At 37.8% G+C, this 21,450-nt stretch overlaps 1 protein-coding gene across 5 annotated transcripts in view; it reads left to right on the forward strand.

Annotated features, from left to right (window-relative positions):
* The window catches only part of usp54b (ubiquitin specific peptidase 54b), a 118,965-nt gene that overhangs the window by 47,054 nt on the left and 50,461 nt on the right, over positions 1-21,450 (forward strand). For all 5 annotated transcript variants that reach the window (XM_081393692.1, XM_081393693.1, XM_081393694.1 and 2 more), the window contains exons 2-3: positions 680-1,440; positions 19,346-19,438. In XM_081393692.1, coding sequence (XP_081249818.1) covers positions 1,294-1,440; positions 19,346-19,438 — 240 coding nt within the window. In that variant the 5' untranslated portion in view covers positions 680-1,293. The remainder of the gene's footprint in view (positions 1-679; positions 1,441-19,345; positions 19,439-21,450) is intronic.

A 21,450-nucleotide genomic window follows, 5' to 3' on the forward strand; every position in this document is an offset into this window, starting at 1 on the left:
CATTTTTTTCTTATAAGTTTTGAGTCAACAAATTTATTAACTCATATTTTAAAATAATTTTAAATTGTGCTGTGGTGGTACAAATACATTTTTAAAAGTACAAATATTACATGTAGTCTCAATAAAATATAAAGAAAATACAATTATAATAATTATAGAATTGTTTTATACACTTGTTTTTACTGTATTTTTGATCAACTAAATGCATCCTTGGTCTACATAAGAGACTTCTTTCAAAAACATTTAAAAATAAATGTGTATTTGTACTGATTAGAGACAATTAATTTGTTTTATGATCTTATATTTTGGATTGCATCCATCAACTTACAAAAAAAGAGGAAAATATTCAAATGAATTAACTATTTTACAAATAAAAAGCATTTTATTTTCTTGGATTATCCAAAGATAGTGTTAATCAATGGAGAGATAGATATAAACAGAGGGGGGTGCATATCTGAAACACAGAATCCAAAAAGTAATTCGCCATTCATGTTCTTTTGTATAAATTATAAGGAAAAATCTGTTAAAGTTTAAAAATTATGATGGTTTTCAAACAGGTTTCCCACTCCTTCCCCCCCCCCCTTCTTTTCTATGCAGATTAAAATCAGAAAGAGTTTTTTTTTTTTTTTTTTTATAAAAGGAAAGTTTTTGAGTGTAAATTATTATTTCTGTTTTTCAGACCAGCTGGGCTAAGAGAGAACACATTGCAGAGGCTCAGAAGTGAAGATCAGTCAGCGGACAGAAAGTGGACACAGCTTCGTGAGGACAGTGTCTCGGACCACAGACATAGACACAAGCCCTTACTCTAACAAACACCGCAACAGTCACACAGCTGCTTTTAACCAGGCCAGTATTTGCGTTTGACCCCACTTTACCATCTCAGGTGCAGGAAGGCGTTTAGACAGACAGACATTAGTGAGATTCACCCGCCCCCCCTCGAGAGAAAACATCACTATTATATTCACACCTGTTGGCAGATTCCTTCATTATAAATTTTGTTTTGTACTCACTGACCAAACACCCATCTCTGACCCACATATTCCTCTCTCATGGGAGTAACATAGAGAACAGCCCAGCAAAGGCACTCTCTGCTCACTCTCTCTCATTCATTCACACACACGCACACACCCACACACACACACACACACACACACACACACACACACACACACACACACACACACATACTCATCTGCACTGTATTCAGGATGCCCTCCTCCTCCAGCGTGATTAGCTGGCGAAGGATGTGGCTCTTGTGGTGATTGGAGGGGGGAGTGAAGCGGAGCTGGACCCATGTCGTGGAAGCGGAACTACTTTGCGTCAGGCAGCAGTGGGCTGCAGGGGATGTTTACCCCACGCACCATGACCTCCATCGCACCCAGCAAAGGCCTGAGCAATGAGCCGGGTCAGAACAGCTGCTTCCTAAACAGTGCGCTACAGGTAGGATGGAAATTTGCCTTAATGACATTAATGTGTTATACTTTACAGATGCTGTTCACACGGGGTCCAAATTTAACATGCCAAGTGACAAATGCAAGTAAAAAATTGTCTTTGAAGAAACTGTTGGCTTGTGGTTTTCTATTAGGGAAACCTGGAAATATCAGGGAATTTTAAAAAGTTATGAAAACAAATAAAATGTATAAAAAAAAGCATGGAAAAAACACACATTTCTATAGTGAATATACATGTGTCAAAATCAAATTATCAAAAATATATATTTTTATTGGCTATATTGACATCTGTAAATATTTATTGAAAACATATGTCAATAAAAAAAAAAAAACACGTTGATTAAAGGGTTAGTTCACCCAAAAATGAAAATTCTGTCAGTAATTACTCACCCTCATGTTGTTCCAACCCCGTAAGACCTTCGTTCATCTTCGGAACACAAATTAAGATATTTTTGATGAAATCTGAGTGCTGGATCACTCCTCCACAGGCTTATGGACACTATAACTTGCTGGCCCAGAAAATGTATTAAAGACATCGTTAATATAGTCCAAGTGACTCCAGTGGCTCAATCTTAAGTTTATAAAGCGACGAGAATACTTTCTGTGCGCAAAAACAAACAAAAATAACGACTTTATTCCACTTTTCATTTCCTTCTCTCTGGGCCTCGAGTCTTTACACGTAGTGTAATAGCATAGCGCGTCTGTGTTGCACGTCACCACGTAGGCTCACTATTGGCCGACACGGGTCATGTGTGTAATATTATTTTCTGGGCCAGCAAGTTATAGTGTCCATAAGCCTGTGGAGGAGTGATCCAGCACTCAGATTTCATCAAAAATATCTTAATTTGTGTTCCGAAGATGAACGAAGGTCTTACGGGGTTGGAACAACATGAGGGTGAGTCATTACTGACAGAATTTTCATTTTTGGGTGAACTAACCCTTTAAAAATACAGTACAATCAGTAATATTGTGAAATAATATTACAATTTAAAATAAAATACTATTTATATAGTTTATAAATGATTGTATATTTCAATATATTTATAAAATGTAATTTATTCCTGTGATGGCAAAGCTGAATTTTCAGCATCATTACTCCAGTCTTCAGAAATCATTATAATATGCTGATTTGGTGCTTAAGAAACATTTGTTATTATCAATGTTGAAAACTGTTTCATATTTTTGTGGGAACCGTGATAAATCGGAATAGAAAGTTTAAAATAGCAAAATGTGTATATTGTCGTTTGTGTACGACCCTGCATGTGACATAATGACGTTTGTTCTGTTTGTCACAAAAATGCAAAACTAATACCTTTGTCAAAAGGACACTAAATACACACTACATATCCCAATTTCTCAATTCACTCACCTTTTGGCAGTTATCAAAAATAGTTAGCAAAAAGTTTCTTCTGGGCCTTGTGTGAACAGCACAGAACAAATGTGATTGGTCAAAGAGAAATTGTTGCGCGGCTGAAGCGGTATTTAGTATGCTGGGATAGTTGTAGAGTTCATTCAGAGCATTCTGGATTTCTCTCTTGTTTCTCTCTCTCCCATTTTATCCTTTTCATGCTCCTGTATCTGATGTCACTGTTAGTCTATGCCGGTCCCAGTTTAGCAGAGCTTTATCTGGGTCTTCCGTGTAGGCTGTCCTCACTTACACCAATATGTCTGGCCAAACAGTCTGTCTGCTCATAAATTAAACATTCCTCTATGTTACCTACCCAACATAGCCTTGAAAAATGTCTCTGAAAGCCATTTGACTGCTTTCATAAGGGATATTCAAAACTACATCCCATACTTTTATAATAGACTAGTCAGTAGACATTTTTTTGTTTTATATATATATATCTATATATATATATATACTCCGATTACGCCATTACATTACATGTCAACAGAAGGTCCACCAGTCCCCATATATTACAGGGATTGTGAATTAAAAAAGTGACTTTAAAACAAGTTCAATTAGTCCTATGAATCACCCGTCGTTCAAGCTAGTGTTGCCAAGTTTGCGGTCCAAGTTTCCACTTAATTACAAGTTATAGGACAAAATATACATGATTGAACATCAGAAGGTATGTCGAAAGAAACCGTACAATTTACTAAAATGTATCATCTCTCATGTAATCACTCAATCAGGGTTTCAATCGCAGAAAGACAGCAATAAAACATCTGAACAATGTCACTTAATGTTTCATTTACCTCAGGAAAGTTATCCTGTGTTCACAGTTTTATTAGTTAGCTAAAAAAAACACTACCTAGGAGCTAATGAACAAGACAAGTGTTTATGAAAACTACCTTATGTGCAATTAAAATGTTTATGTATAATTTGAGTGTGATTATTATATATGAAAATAAATAGCAGTTGAATATTTTAGCTCTGTTGATAATTTTAACCTTTACAATTGTAGTAATGTACCATATGAGAGGGTTCCCTGTATAGTTTAGAGTATTAATTCCTTAAAGGGATAGTTCACTTTGAAATTAATTTTTGATATGTTTTAGCTTACCTCAAGGGCATCCAAGATGTAGGTGTCTTTGTTTCCGCAGTAGTTTCAATTTTGATATTTTTAGGTCAAACCGTTCTTGTCTGTCAGTCATATAATGCAGGTCGATGGTCACTGTCTCAAAACACAAGCACAGAGTCCAAATTAAAACAACCGCCCGCGCCGTCAGATCATTTGGACGTGTGCTGTGTTCAAGAGATAACAACAATATAAATACTGTTCGTTTTCTCACACAAACCGCTCGTTTCGTGTCTTAGGCCATCAATGTGTACTTACGATGGGGAATTGTTTAATTTGGACGATGGGGAATTGTTTTAATTTGGACTTTGTGCATGCTCTTTGAGACCGTGACCATATACCTGCATGAAATGACTGACAGACAAGAATGGTTTGACCTAAAAATATCAAAATTGAAACTACTGCGGAAACAAAGACACCTACATCTTGGATGCCCTTGAGGTAAGCTAAAACATACCAAAATTTTATTTCAAAGTGAACTATCCCTTTAAGAAAAACTAACATGTAAGCCTATCTGAAATATTTGCAAATGAATCAATTTTGAATCAATTGTGTAATACTATATACTGTGGTATTTTCTGACACAATTATCGTACTGTTTATACTGTAGCATAAGCATTCAACAGCATAATAAAATTAGATAGATAGATAGATAGATAGATAGATAGATAGATAGATAGATAGATAGATAGATAGATAGATAGATAGATAGATAGATAGATAGATAGATAGATAGATAGATAGATAGATAGATAGATAGATAGATAGATAGATAAATAGATTGATTTAAAGAACAAAAACAGACCATTCCAGAAAGGGTGAAGAAAAACTTATCAAATCATAAAATTTTTATTCTCCATACTTAGAGGAATCCTTGATAATCACTTTATAGTCGCTGTAACAGTACCGGACAGGGATGAGTGAGTAGAATTATGCTCCAGGGTTTTTTCATGTTTCCTTTTTGTTCAGTCGCAACATACTTAAAAGAGCTAAATCAAATCACAGATCCAGTGAAGTCAAACTAACTTCTTATCAGCCGTTAGACAGGAATTCTATTAGCGAGTCCCCTCTAGATTAGCTCTTCATGTGTGAGAGACTGTAGCACCGCAGCTGATTCTCCAAAGGATTTTGCATTTTCGTCCTGAGTGCTCTGTTGTAAATGGGGCGCTTCTTTCAACCCTCTAGGGCGCTTCATTCAAAAGCCAAGTCCAGCACTACAGATCTGTCTGAGCTTTTCCAAAATGGGCTCAGCGATGGATGTGCTCATTTTCAGCTGGATCAGGCCAGCCAGGTGTGTGGGAGCAAAAGGTCCGGGCTTAATCTCGCAGTAGAGACTTATTAATAAGTAATGAAAAATAAAAATGGGCTATTATACTAATCCTCTGATCGGAACACAATGCAGGAGAGAGGATTGGCTAAATGAGTTCTGTGTCAGTGGCATCTGACAGGGGAGCAATTTGCACTTTTCTCACTTAATATTCACTTAATATTCAACAATATTATTGATCTGACTGTACTGACGATGTATGAGAACTGAACTGAGCTGGAGGATGACAATTTTTTTTTTGCAGAACTGATTTATAAATTAAATGACAACAGAACTGAATCAACACTGACCTGTTATCACTGTAAAGCCACTTTGTATAAGGCGCTATATAAATAAAGGTGACTTGACTGTTTCCTTGAGAGTTAAAGGAGAACTCCGGTCAATTTTAACATTGAGCTAATTTTTTTGTACATTTGGAGTGCTGTCAATACAGAGAACAACAACAAAAATCGGTGTTGCCTACACCGAGTTATTCTATTTTTAAAATTTGCACCCTGTTGACTTCAATGGGGCAAGTACTAAACCTGCTTTTAGCCTCTTAACATCCTTGATGTGTCATTGCAAGTGCACTGCTAATGTGAGTGATTCCTTCAGAGTAAACACGAGTGAATCTGACTGCAGTAGATGTGAAAGATATGTATAAAAATGATGTTATTTAAGCCAGCGCAAATACCTGTGTTTACATCCTGTTTTCGGTTGAAGTCCAAAGTAGTCGATTGCCGAGTTCACGCGCGTGATCATAGGTAACTAAACCTATGCGCGTGAACTCGGCAATTGACAGCACTCCAAATGTACAAAAAAATGAGCTCAATGTTAAAATTGACCGGAGTTCTCCTTTAAAGGGAGAGTTTGGCCAAAAATGAAAAATTGTGTTATCATTTACTCGCCTTTTATTACCTCATGTCATTCCAAAACTGTATGACTTATGTATGACTTATTTTTGGTAAGTGGAACTCAAAAGAAGATGTTTTGAATAAGATTGGGGTCAAAAACAAGATTGGACCCCATTGACTTTCATTGTATAGAGATTTTTCCAAATATATTTGTGTTCAGCACAGAAGATTGAGTCAGGAAGGTTTGGAACGACATGAGGGAGAGTTCATTTTTGGATGAACTATTCAAGTCTACCGTCCTGGAAGGCAGGTCGCTCCGAGACCTCGGAGGCTCTACTTAATATCAGTTTGGAAATGGTCTTGCAGACTCCTCCAGAGATTAGGTGTTTAATTTAAGCCTGGAAGTTGAGTTCTAAATTTCCCCCCTTCATGCACATTCTCATCCCACTGCGACTTAAGTAACACGAAAGGCTCTTAATTTAGCAATATATATATTTATTTATATATTTTTTGCTCTGAAATCTGGAAGTGGTTCAGTTGTGAGCTCAGGGCTTACTTTACCGTATCCTGAGATAACCTTGCTGAAATAATTAATACACATTTTAATCATGTACTTATTATGAAGTGTCTAATCATATCTCACTTTTTTCTATTCATGAAGAGACTAATCATCTAATTTTAAAAATGTGTGCAGAAGTATCTAAACTACTGCAGGGTCATTCTGTGCCTTTCTTTCTAAAAGTACTTTTCTGTAAGATTTGATAGTCTGTCAGATAGATAATGCGTTAAGTGTTAGTAAATTGCATTCTGCCATCTCAAGCTAGATTAATACATGTTTTAATATAATTATCCTTTCATACTGTAAATGTAACAGGGTTGACAGTAACATGAAAGTTTTACCATATACTGTACACTACTGATTAAAAGTTTGGGTCAGTAAGAATTTTTTAAATATTTATTCAGCAAGGATGCATTAAGTGGATCAAAAGTGACTTTTACATTGTTACAAACAATTCAATTTCAAATAAATGCTGTTCATTTTAACTTTGTATTCATCAAAGAATCCTTTAGAAAATGTGTTACGGTTTCCACAAAAATATAAAGCAGCACAACTGTTTTCAATTTTGATAATAATAAGAAATTTTTCTTGCGCATCAAATCAACATATTAGAATTCATTCTGAAGGATCATGTGACACTGAAGACTGGAAAATCAGAAAGATGTTGTAAACACATGTGAAGACAACGGAAGGACTGTGTTTTGGCATCAGCTATTCATTGTTGAAATCATTTTATTACTTATGGAAATGAGAAACATTAATGGCACCTGTTTGGTGGAATCATCCTTCAGTGCAGCTAACTATAGACAAATAATTCTCTCTATGCATGATTGTTTGAGTATTAAATGGATAGATGGGCTCATAATGAAGCATATGTTTAGCCTATAAACAGCCTCCAGTGTCACCTGTCCTGTTAGCATACCATGACATTTTTTTTTTTTCGTTTTTCTCTCTTTTTTTCTTCTCCTTATTCAGCTGCCATTACTGCTGTTTTACATAGCACTGTCTGTGTTGCTTGTCTGCCGGAGCACCTGTTCTGAGAGCGTTGTGATTTTTCTCATTAGGACGAGAGCAATAAGCCGCTGTCCACATTAAGCTTTATCAGAGCTCATTTGAATAAACAGCCCGTGTCCTTGACTGAAGCTGGGCCAGAACTGCTGCCGGCAATTATCCCGGCCCATGCCATGCCACCTTTGTCTCCCCTCTGGCCCGGGTCACGTGGCATCCCTTCCTTCATTCATTTATTTCCTCTGCCAGCCAACTTGATCAAATCCAGATTTTATGGTGATTGCGGCACTTAAAAAGCCATTTTTCAGCTGTCTTCCCTCATACCAGCTGTGAATGCAATCATTGATAGAAATACCTTGAGATAAAAAAGAATAAATGGTGAAGAAAAACAGAAAGGAACTAATGGAGCATGCCAATGTTTCAAATACTTATTTGCATAATCAAAATATCTATTGTATTACTGAAACTGCGGAACAGTGTGGCTTTTCTTTCTTTCTTTCTTTCTTTCTTTCTTTCTTTCTTTCTTTCTTTCTTTCTTTCTTTCTTTCTTTCTTTCTTTCTTTCTTTCTTTCTTTCTTTCTTTCTTTCTTTCTTTCTTTCTTTCTTTCTTTCTTTCTTTCTTTCTTTCTTTCTTTCTTTCTTTCTTTCTTCATTTGTCCTTCATCCCTCTTTTCTTCCATCCATTGTTTCCTTCCTTCCTTCCTTTTGCTTTCATTTAACCTTTCATTTTCATTTTCCCTTTCATTTTTATTTTCTTCCTTCCATTCTTCATTCTGTCTGTTGTTCCTTCCTTACTTCCTCCTTTCTTCTTGTCTTTCCTTCTTTCATTCCTTTTTTATTTTCCTTCCTTCTTTACTGTTTTCCTCTTTCCATTTCCATTCTTCCTGTCCTTTTTCTTCTTTTCTCTCCTCCTTTTATTATTTTCGCTTCTTTCATATTTCAACCTTCTTCTTCTTTAATTTCCATTCCCTCCAAGTCCTTCCATCCACTCTTCCTTCCTTCCTTTGAAATTTTCCTCCTTTTTATTCGTCTTTCTTTTTTTCCTTTCTTGTCATGTTCATATAGTAGTAGTTAATTAGTATGATAAGATAAACAATTAACAACAAAACATTGAGTCCTGGTGAGCTTTAACAGAGAAAGACAACCATTACGTTATTTGTGGAAACCGATTGGGGAATGCTGGCTCAAGGATAAATATGTTTCCATATTTATTTATGATAATTTATGCACTTTAAGACACAGAACTGTGTCTGTTCACTTCTGTGCACATGAATCTAAAAACATTACCTTGAGAAACCCCAAAATGAACTATGTTTGGTATGCAATATTACCATACTGCTTACTTACACTATACAGGATTCATATACAAAAAAATGCCTAGAGCATGAAGTGCAGTATATGCATGCTTCATACTTCAAAAATAGAGTGTAATATGGACCTTTGTTGTTCTGAATGGTTGTTTAATGCTTGAAATTAGATCAGTAACACCTATTAAACTGAAATAGCCATTATCTTTGTGTGCCTGTGATGTTGCAGCACTTTCACTCTATGCTGAAAGAGACCAAAACAGCACCGTAATTCTAGTCGTGTGAAATGGCAGCTACGTCATCTCCTCATTCACAATACAAAATGTTGCGGCAAGTGTGAAGACAGCTGTTGTGGGAAACAAAATGCAACAACATAAATAAACCTTAAATAGTTAACCTGCACTGGCATGTGTCTGTAGCATGTATGTTAAAGGTCTACTTATATTTAGCATTCAATATTTGTCTGGAGCAGGACAAATATGATCTGGAATGAAGCTGGAGTGTTTTTTTAACTTGACAATCCAGGTGGGCCGTGATTTCCTGGTCACAGAGTGGCTGCGTACAAAGTGCTGGAGGAAACGCAAACATCTGCAGGAACTGGCTTGTTTACAGTAGGGATTAATGGACTGGGTTGGAACTAGAAGCTGCATGGAAGAGTCCCAGTGGGCCATTATAGCCCGGCTGTTTCTGTCACAGATGTAGATGTATCTTCAAAGGATAAATCCCTCAAGTTTTATTAAATTAAATTGCATTCAAAATTCTTGTGTAGTGCAAAATCAAAATTTTAGATTTAATCTGAGATTGTTGACTTAAATGGAACAGAATCACGACAAACATTTTTTGAGTTCTGACAACTTATTTGCAAACACTCAAACCACTTTCAGGCTCTTGGCAGGAACATTCTCATGACATCCTTCATTCAACTGACCATCATTCGCCCGAGTCCTTTCCCTCAGTGCCGTCTGCTTGACTGAAGATCTAGTCTTAGGAAGCCGCTCTGACAGTCTTACCTCCCCAAAACCCTATAGAGGGGGCTACAACCTGTCTCTTCTCCTCTCACACCTGTCATAATCTGCAGAGGTTCAGTGACCCAGATTATAAAACCACGTTTCCTGTCAGTCGACCCCTTGCCCTCGCGTGCCTTACGGCCTGTGCTGTTCTGCTGGTGGTAGAGGGACACTTCTCTCTGGGAGATGGGAGGTGTGTGCTAGTTGTCACCATCGTGTAACCTCCTGGTCTCATAATAAAGGAATCATTTATTTAAATTTAGGAAGTCAGGTGTTGTCAAACATGTATGCACTCTTTTGCGGAATAGAACTTTTTATGAAAAAAGTCTAGTTTTTAGCGCACAACATGTTTTAGTAATGTTCTACTGTATGTTTGGACTTTGGTGCTCATTTCTGGTCCATATTGTGTCCTCGTTTTAGTCTCTTAACAAGTAGTATGAAAGGAGTGCTTTCATGTTTTTTTGGCACTTTAAAGTATGTTCCACTACAAATCATCATTATCCGTCGCTTTTTCGCTTTGGGTTGTACAATTTCCATAAATTTTGAGTTTTTATCTGCTTTATTTGTTTAAAGTTACCTTTCCAGCAGAGGTCCGGGCAAAACTTTTTCTGCAATAGATATAAATGTCCATATGGACAGCAGGGGTACTTTGTAAAAAAAAAAAAAAAAAGTCATTAAGGTAAAATTTTTGAGGACTAAGCATTTTCTTTCTCCAAAACAATATTGAAATATTTATTCAGTCAAGCTAAAATGGATATGAATATTAACAGGTAAGATCAGCTGTTTAATCAGACTATTAGTTTATTGATTTTTACAGTGAGATACCTATGTATAGCACTTAAGTTGGTAACACTTTACAATAAGGTCCCATTAGTTGACATTAGTTAAGACATTAACTAGCAATAAACAATACATTTATTACAGTATTTATTAATCTTTGTTAACATTAGTTAACTTCATTGTTAGTTCATGTTAGCTCAGGCACATTAAATAATATTAACAGACACAACTTTTGATAATGCATTAGTAAACATTGAAATAAACATTAGCTAATATTAATGAATGCTTTACAAGTATATTTCATTGTTAGTTCATAGTTAACAAATGGAACCTTATTGTAAAGTTACCCATAAAGCTTACATAGAGAAGATATAGGGTTCAGCATTGTCCTCTTAAGAATTTTTTTTGAAAATGTAAATCTGAGAAGAATCTAATTTTCTACATTGTTTTAATGAGAATATCAGTCTATTTTGCTGCTCACCACAGTGCCTTCGTTATTTTTGTTAAAATAACCACATCATCTTACTGAAGCTCTTTTTTTAATCAGTAATGAGCCCGCTTTATGCAGAAAAATCATTACCATTAACGTCCCTGTGTGCTTGTGATGTGTACAGCTCTGTTGTTTTAATGCTCTGCACTTAAACTATATACCGTTTAAACAAAATATATACCATATAAATGGCAAAATAGTACAAGCGATGTCTGCTAATTGGTGACCCCCGGTATATACATCTCAATATACATTCTGAGTTCCTGCCCTCTCTACACTGGCTTGTGATTATTCTTAAACATAAGGTTCAAATCAAGTCTAAAAGAAGAGATAACATATTGGTTTCAAAGCATTTGGAAACTTGGCTTTGCAAATGGTTCTTTTTGTGCTCATGAATGGACAGAATTGAATATACCATCTCTACCTTTATAAAGATTAAATCTCCCTCCAATTTTTATATCTGGAGTATTTCTGTCTTATTAGAAACAACTGTTAACATGCCTGTAATATTTTCCTTGGCTTGTTTCCATAGTAGTGAGGCATTAGTATAGTACAGGCGTGAGGATGAAACAGAGGGAGAGAGGGTAAGAGAACTCTATATGACGTTACAAAGAGAAAAGAGTTCATTAGGACCACTTCTTTTAGAACTCCCACAAAATTAATCACACTCACAACGACCTAACAGAATGTCTGTCGTATTAATTACTGTCCCTAAGGGATGAGGAGAGTGAGAGTATCCGAGAAATGAAAATGTGGCTAGCAGGCCTGATCAGGTAGCAGATGCTTGGAGACCCTTCAGTGCCGAAGGACATGAAAAGACCCTCTCTCTCGTTTTCGTCCTTGTGTTGGCCCATTTCTTATAGCTTTGTTCATTTTTCAGAGCCTGTTTCAAACGTTTACAAATTGTCTTCAGGAAGCTGTCCACTCCACAGTCTTTAATGATGACTGATTGGCTGGACTTGCTTTTTTTACCCCATTCTAATAGATATTAATGAAAGAATAGAGGACATAGCCAATAGTACAAATGTTGCCTACCTTTTTTTTTATACAATAACCAAAAGGTTGAAATATTGAGGTCTTACATTTTAGACTCCATGTTTCCAGTTAATGTCAAAACAGAATAAACCATCAACCACACAACAGCTGTGTTTCATTCCTGAGTGAATAAACATTTTTGAAAGAATCGATTCAGTTTAGTGTGTGATTCATTGATCCACTCATGAAGAAAGTCATTTGGTTTGTTCCAAAATAAATAAGCATATTGAATGAATTTTTTGAGTGAATGATTCACTGACAATGGCAGTATTTGTCAAACCAATCTTTTTGAACTATTCGTTCGGGAATCAGACTACATTTGCGCACTGTATGTTTTTGATTCACTAAAAAGAACCGGTTTTAGAGGCCGTTCACTCAAAATGCGATTGTACATCCCACTGCATTGCTTTTATATAGTTTTTCTATAGAAATGTGCACTAGACCAGGGGTGCCCAATACTGGACATATACCTTCCTGCAAAGTTCACCTCCAACCCTGATCAAACACAACTGTACCAGCAAATTAAGATCTTCAGGAGCACTTGATAATTACAAATTGTGTTGGATCAGGGTTGGATCTGAACTCTGCAGGTAGGTAGATCTCCAGGAACAGGATTGGGCAACCCTGCACTAGACAGATATGTTTGACCATTGCGCTAGCATCTCGCAATCTTTTGTTGTGACGTTGAAGATTCAGCAGTGCAGGGGATTTGCATTCTATCCGTGCCACTGCCGTCACAGAGTTTGAATATGTGTATGTTTCAATTAACCTCTGACTGAAGATCTTTGCCGTTTTTATTCCTCTGCATAGTGCCGCAAACTCGCCTTCCTCTCAGGAGTTAGGGATGATCGATTGGTCACTGACGTTGAATGGGAGGGGTATGGTGGTGCGTGTGCATCTGTCACTCTGAGTCATCCCAGCCTGTTCACATGGGATTCACTCACATAAACACACACACTTACTGCTCGACGCAGCCCCTCTCCTACTCAAGACTGTATAGCATCAGAGCCCTCTCCGCAGGATTGCTGACGGAGAGTGTAATTTATCACTGTGTTTAAAATTGTCTCTGTTTCCATGAGATCCTCACCATATTTTCACCATGTAAAACCCAGTGTGCCTTCGCTGGGGCCCACACTGCAGAATGCTGCCTATTTAGACTCTGCAGTAAGTTAAATGTGCTCTAAGCGATGTCACGCGTTTTATAGGCCGAAACATTTTTTGTCACATACAGCAAACATCTCTTCACTATCCGCTAACTGCCTGTCCCCTGAACACACTGTTAAAAAACGCGGTCTCTGTAGACAGCCCAGGCTCCACAAACGGCATCAAAAACAAACTGGCCCAGCCTGGACCACGAAACATAAACAGTGTTCCAGCCATTAACCGACAAGAATGATTTGGGAGTGGGGGTGTGGGTTGGGGGGTTAGTGCGCGTGGACATGAAGGGGGGTGTGGGGAGTGGAGGAGAGAGAAGTCCCAGACAATGACTAACGTTAAAATTGTATATTCTTGAGAATTTTGATATGGCCGACACACGACCAAAGAGACGACGTTCCGATGAACAAATAAGCAAAGAAAAGGGAAAAGGAGAAGGAACTCGTGAAGTCCTGATATACACCGGAAAAGCCTGGAAGCACCGAAGGGAGGGGGAGGGGACGGGATGATGAGGAGGCATGGGTCAAGCTAGCCTCCGTTTTGTTTGACAATACTTCGAACGTCAACAATACACTATGGCCTTTCAATGGGGAGTGAATTTTGGACCCTGTAGAACAATGAAGCATTACGAAATGAATAATATTTCTATTTTTTGAATTCTGTGAAAATTTGTTTAAATGCAAAATGAACCATTAATTTAGTTTTGAATCAATGAAACAGTTTGAACTCATTTATGCAAATTAATCAAACTTAAATTTCATCAATAGCAAAAACTGTATTAGAGTTAGGTCAAATACGCTATTAAAATGTCTCTCGCATTAGAAATTTCATATTTAATATATATCGCCCTGCTCTATCCTTCCGTTCTGTCTTTCTTTCTTTGTTTCTTTTTTCCTTTCACTCTTTTTCTATCTCTCTCTCTATGCCTTCTCTGCAACTGCGGTACTGACTGGCGGTCCTCACCCATATCCACTCAGCTCATTGTTCAGCAGGTAGCCGATTCATCACTACTAAATAAAATAAGGAAGGGGAGAGAAAAGCGCATACGCCAGCACCAGAATGCAATCTGTCATCCTCCAGCGTCTCTCCTCTCACTCCTTCAGCTCTGCTAAGCTCCTCTCTTTCAGCTGGAGCCCTTAAATTCAGCCCCACTCCTTTGAAGTGTGTTGCTAAAGTCCTGATAGGTCATAGAACTGGGCTGTCTGTAGAGGCTGTGTATGAGTTCGGTTTAGGCCCATTTAATAGTGGATTGGAATGGAACAGTGTTTGTGCTTAATCTGCTTAAGCCTGGTCTCATCTTCCTGCGCTATTAGGCACACAATTTACATCATCGCTTATGTGTCTTTTTCTGCCTTTCCTGGGTGTATGCTAGTGATTTAGTGCCCTTGGATTTGACCTCTTCATCTTCATCATCTTCATCTTTACCGCCCACCCCCGTCCCCTGCATTAACCCCTAGATTACAGAAATAGGATCAGGACATAGAATAGGATTAGGAGATGCTGCAAACCAGATTTGAACTATAGCACTGAGAGCAGGAACCAACCGACAAGTTTTATTTAATAAATCTGTCAGTTTGAAGGACATTTCAGATATCTGTATTACTGATCGGATTTCTGTTTCCCGCACAATATTTTAATTTTGTCTGTAATAGGCCTTTACCACGGACGCATTCGAAAGGCAGAAACTTCAAATGGTCTAGTAGCGTAAAACAACTTTTGCTTTAGCCTCTATCAATGGCAGTGCTAGCACATGAATTTTGTGATTCAATGTACAATTGATCACAAATATAGTACCAGTACTTAATCCACAAATTTAAGTTTCCCAACATTAATCTTGAATGATGAAAAAAACAAAAATGTCTCATTATTCCAACACATTTTATGATTGAAAGGAGAACTCACAAATATTTATTTAGGCTACTGTATGTGTAATATGCAGAAAACGCAAAAATCTGACCACCTTTTTATTAAAGAAATACAAAAAGCTAACAACACATCACATTAAAGAGCATTCATTAGAATTGAACACGGTAGGATACAACACATACTGTAAAACCTTAATAGGCTACGTAAAGATGGTGCAAATAAACAATGCTCGCAACGCTTTCATTCACTTTTCTTTCTGATACGATCTCCAGTCTTAGTTTAAATGAATTGAAGTTGTTTAAATGGAGGAATATTTCCAGTTTATTATTCAAAAATAAGTGGGTAGATCATGTTAAACGAGTCATATCCGGGATTAAGTGCAAAGATTATAGCGTGCAATTAGTATATTGTTGACAGAAATGGGAAATTTAAATGTATTTAATTATATATATATATATATATATATATATATATATATATTTTTTTTTTTTTATAATAAAAATAATAATTCATTACATTTATATAGCGCTTTTCTCAGCACTCAAAGTGCTTTACATAGAAAGGGGACTCTCCTCAACCACCACCAATGTGCAGCATCCACCTGGATGATGCGACGGCAGCTATATTGCGCCAGAACTTTTATTGTATATAGTAACAAAGTAACTTATGAACCAATACAGCACCAGGTCAAATTTTGCATTTTATTTTACAGAGAGAGTGAGAGAGTTCAAATGAGGAAAAAGCAAGGTCAGGCAGGTCGGAGCACATGAGCACAGAGCTCTTTGAGGATGTGCTGCTGCTGAGAGAAAACCAGGCCAGGCTTAAGAGCTGCAGAGACTAGCAGCAAATCTGCCCTGAGACTGAACTGACAATCATCTAGTGCTGCCACGGGGCTTTCGGGAACAGAGAAGAGAGCTGAGACTCTAGAGCTTTGCTTTGTGTACGCATGTTTAAATATGTTTGTGTGTGTGTGTGTGTGTGTGTGTGTGTGTGTTAGCATTTGAGAGGACATGAGAAAGCCATTTCATGTGTTAAGGATAGGGGTGTAATGTTTTATGTAGTAACAGGATAGCATAGTCTATCTACATCCTGACTCTAGGTAAAGACCCAAAGGACTATTTCATAATACTTAGAGACATAAAGTGGGTGCTTGAAAAAAAAAAACTGGGAGTGTTAGAATGAGAGGGAGATATAGAGGAAAAAAGCATTATATAATCCCATTTCACATATTTAGCCCAATCAAAGGGGCTTTAGTGTTCTTTGTTCCTCGGACCTAATGCAGATGCTTTGTATGTTAGTTATGAAACACATCTATTTATTTTCCACCAGTCTCAGGGGAGTCCTTTACTTAGCGATTTGTTTGTGATTATTTCCCTGTTTGTTTGTCTCTGCCTTTTTTCAGAGGAGAGTAGATTTGGTTCAGAGCTGCACGCACAGGTTAATGCGATGGCTTTCTGAAGTACAGAGAGCAGCAAATGTGTCACCACATGAGGAATCACAGCAGGTTGCTATAGATTTCTGTCGTCACACACCCTGCGTCCAAATATGTGTCCTTCCCTGCTTGAGAATATGCTAAAAGGAGGATGTCGAGTAGAACTTTAGAATGCTCAGTATTCATGATATAGTAGGTGAATAATGCATCTGTGAACTGGCTTTAAATCAGCGTAAAAATGATGCAGCATAAACCAGTCTTGCCCCAGCGCGTGCCCTCAGACATCAGGGAGAAACTGCTGTCTTTTCAGCGCTATGTGATAGGCCTAAGGAAAAAACATTCATATTCCCTGGATCAGATAGGCAATGCAGATCAAACACCATGTGACAACATGTGTTTTTTGACATGCCAACATCTGTCACTGTACAAATCAGTTATTGTGAAAGCTACTGGAAATGAGAACTACAGTTTTTTTTTTTGTTTTTTTTTTAATGCTGTTAAGTGTTTAGTTTTAAATGTGATTGTTGGTACATTTTGCCATTATATGCCATACTTTGAATATAAAAATTTATTAAAATATGAAAAACTTTCAAATAAAATCTTTTTCTTTATAAAATATAAGATTTGGTCCTCAAAAAGCCTTTTACATCTTGGTACATCTTGAAAAAATGTGTCATGTAATCAGGGTCGTCTTATATTCAGAACAATATGGTAAATATTAATTATTTTAAATAATTAAAATTAAGAATTAAAAAATTAAAAATTCTGCTTTAAACTGCAGCCAACAACACCAGCACATGTTGTTCGGCATTACTATTTTCTAGTAAGTTTTACTAAAGTTTTATTTTGCTTGGCTTACTTGGATATTCAACAATTGCTATGTTTGACCCTATATCTAGGACTAAATGTGCTTTGACGATGACCAAATATGCTTGAGGATTTACTACACGGTGCCTTAGTTAATTATTATCAGTAAGGTATGGACAGGCTATTGTACTCTCACAAGCCCTACAGAAAATAATAAAGCACAGCTTCCCAAGCTGAGCATGGCATTCCTGCATTGTTAGCAGATAAAACTGATTTCCACACAGAGTGAGATTTTGCTGCTTTTTTGCATTGTTGTCCTTTTTTGTTGCTTTCCTGAAGAACAATGCTGATCTGTTATGTGTGTGGTCTGTTTGTGTATAAGCCCAGTTTTGGGTGATGATGATATTATGGGTTTGTGTTCGGGCCCAGTTGGCAGTGCTGGATACATTAGGAATGTATAAACCTTTGATCAATGGTGTGTGTGTGTGCGGGTCCAGATGGTTGCTTGCGGGTAAAGGTGCAGTTTCGCTGTTTGTTTCACTTTAGTTTTGCAGGTTCTCTACGTCTCGCTCTATATGATGAGTGAGAGTCGTGCCCGGGGCAGGTGAACTCCAAACAACTCTGATCCGCAGCGTGTACCGCATGTCTCGGTTATTCATAGCTTCATATCTCTGCAGCAATCTCCCCCTCTGCGTTCCACACGCATTCTTATTCTTACGCACTTCACCATATCTCTCTCTCTCTCTCTCTCTCTCTCGCTCTATCTTTCCCCCCTCCCCTTCCTTCGTTCCCTCTCCATCTCTCTTCCTCATGTGCGATCGCACCTCTCTCTCCCAGACAGTTTGTGTTCCCACATCTCTATTTCTCACTGTCTTCCGCTCCATCCTTTCTCCTCCCTGTCTTCTCATTCTACCGGGATCCGGGTCTGAACCTCTGCCGGAGCCGGGACGGCTACTGGAAGTGCTGGATTCCTGGTCTGCTGAGAGGATTAAGTGGAGTGGACAGCTGGCAGATGATCAGAGTGAGAGCAGCAGCTAAGACTGGCTCATATTTATTGACAGGATTGGAGAATTGTGCAGATATTGGCCGATCGCCGTGGGACGGGGCCAGGAAGCCTCTGGCTGTTTTTTGTAATGTGAAAACCTGCCCCGAGGGTGAGTGAGAGTGTCGTTTTTTATGTTGAATTACTTTCTGCTATCCCAGTGTCCTGTGCAGAGGCAACTAAGAAAGTAAGCCATCTGTTGGTATGTTGATTTCACCCAAAAAGTAAAGACTGTGGCTATGTGGCACTTTCAATGTTGTTTCATTTGCATGGATATCCTGAAAAGCCTGACTAATGGAGTTTGTGATGGAACCTGCTTGTTTGGCCTGGAAATATAGGGGGTTTGCTAGTTCTGCTGGTTGGTGGTCATCCATGTTGGTTTTGTGCTGGTCTAGCAGGTTAACCATAAGCGTGCCCAAAACATACAATATATTACTCAATATATGACAACCAAAAATACTGGTCAACCAGCATGGTCTTTCTGGTGAAGTTGGATAGCCAAGAAAGTCTTACTGGTAGCTAGTTAAAAAAAACTGTATTCCAAGGTGGGTAGAATCATCTAAAACACAACATACTGGTCTTTTCATCTGGGACGGTGGTGGTTTGATTGTGGGTCGTTTATGAGATGTTTTTGTTGATAGGCACTTCAGTGTCCACTTGACAGTTTGAATTGAATGCACTTTCTCTAGTTGACTTAACCCTTCTGTTCTCTTGACCACAGGTCCTTTGGCATCTTGACATCTTCCGCAGAAGCTTCCGTCAACTGAACACCCACAAGTGCATGGAGGACTCGTGCATCTTCTGCGCTCTGAAGGTGAGTGTTACCAGGTCCTCCCAAAAAGCGCCTTGTTGTGCATAGCAAATTAAAATGAACTTCCTGTTAGTATTGCCTTCTCAGAAAAGTAGCTTGAGGCTACAGGAGTCTCCTAGAGTGCCCAGGCTGCTCTTCTAATGATCCAGCAAGGTAAGGGTAGAGGCTGCTCGGACTAATTGACTTCCTTGCTGACCTTACTGTAGCACAGGAATAGAATGGAAATGAGATTCTCAACATCAAGAGCACTGTCGCTCTTTTCGAGGAAGTCGTTTTAATTTCCTGCCTGGCGGCTGATAGAGATGTGAGGTGGAGGAGGAGAGGGATATATACAGTATGCTAGGAAAAGCAACTTGGTTCTCTTTTTAAATAACAAGCAAAGGCCTCTCACTCAAACAATATCCTGTTTTCTAGTTGCCTTCAGGCTAAAAGTAGCTGTGCTATTTAAAGGTGTCACATACCAGTAAGAAGTCACAAAACTGACATATTTCTTTAAAAGGCTCCTTGTTTTGTGTTAAAAGAAATCTTTGCCGTCAGATTTGTACTTGGCCATTTGTTTCCAAAAATACCAACATTTCTTGTTGGCTGTGTTTACGCCTGAGAGAAAAGGAGAAGTACAAATAGCCTGATGGATCGAGAGGTCTTTTTCTTTCTTTACTTTGTGTCTGGTCTAATCTTGTTCTGGTGTTGGGTAATTTTCCACTTTATTTCATGTCCAGTGATCTTGCTCTCTCTGTGCTGAACACTTGGTTCCTCTACAGATGTAAGCATGGGTTCTGCTCCATTGTTTCCACGGCTACCTGTTACCTTGGCTACTCTGTTCTCTGATAGCTTAGTGTCACGCCCACATGATGTCATAAAGACAGTCTCTGCCTTTTGGTCTTGGTTTCCGTGGAGTTGGTTGTCTTTAGTTGTGAGATTCGACATAAGTGATTTGTTGGCTATGTTGAATTGTCCAGTATAGGGTGTTGCAGAAGTCAAACTGAGATTATGTCATAGTGCTGCCTCAATGATGATAGAGAAACTATGGTCCTGAGTCTTTAATGTTTATGTATTTGGTTCTGGTTGATGGATGGTTGGATGGATCAATCAATAGATAGATGGATAGTAGTAACTGGCTGATTATATAATATCCTTATTACATGGCTGAATAAAATAATAAATTGCCATAAAATATTGTTTTGTTGAATTCATTTTATGCAAGGAGAATGAGTGATGTGCATGGGGTAAAACTTGCAAAACTGTTGGATTTGGACTTGCAATGGTGTATAGTGATTTATAGTTTTGTAATCATTATTCAAACGTATTCCAGACAGCTTAAAAGATGGATATATAAAGAGACAGATGGATGCAGGGCCTAAAGCTAACTTTTTGCCACACCTGCCAATGAAAGGTGACTTAAGAAAAATGACCGGCCATAAAAATAGCCAATTTCGATACCACAGCTAAAACTCTTCAATAAATGAAATAGATTAATCCTTATTGAAGTTACAAAAGTTATTCAGTTAAGAGCAGTGAGTGATCTTTTTCTGTCCTTTGTTGTTTAACATTAAAAACGCAGACTGCAGCACTTTAAGACTATGCACGAATCCAATAAACTGATATACATGTGTTTTCTTTCTCAACCGTTTAGTTTACTTTACTTAGACATAACTGACTATGTTTACTAGGATACTCACGGCCGTTGTCGTATTAAGACCGTTGCAGTGTCCGAAGATATTTTGCATGTGTGACTGTGGCTTAATTGTGTTCCCTTCTTCTTGTGCTTGAATATTTAAATTGGCATGCATGTGGTGATGCAGCTCTGGCCTTTGCATACATACATACATAGTATACATACAGTACATACATAGATACATACATGCAAACATACATATAGATAGATAGATAGATAGATTAGATAGATAGATAGATAGATAGATAGATAGATAGATAGATAGATAGATAGACAGACAGACAGACAGACAGACAGACAGACAGACAGACAGACAGACAGACAGACAGACAGACAGACA

The sequence above is a fragment of the Scardinius erythrophthalmus genome, assembly GCF_964197995.2.
Source record: "Scardinius erythrophthalmus genome assembly, chromosome: 18".
NCBI lineage: Eukaryota > Metazoa > Chordata > Actinopteri > Cypriniformes > Leuciscidae > Scardinius > Scardinius erythrophthalmus.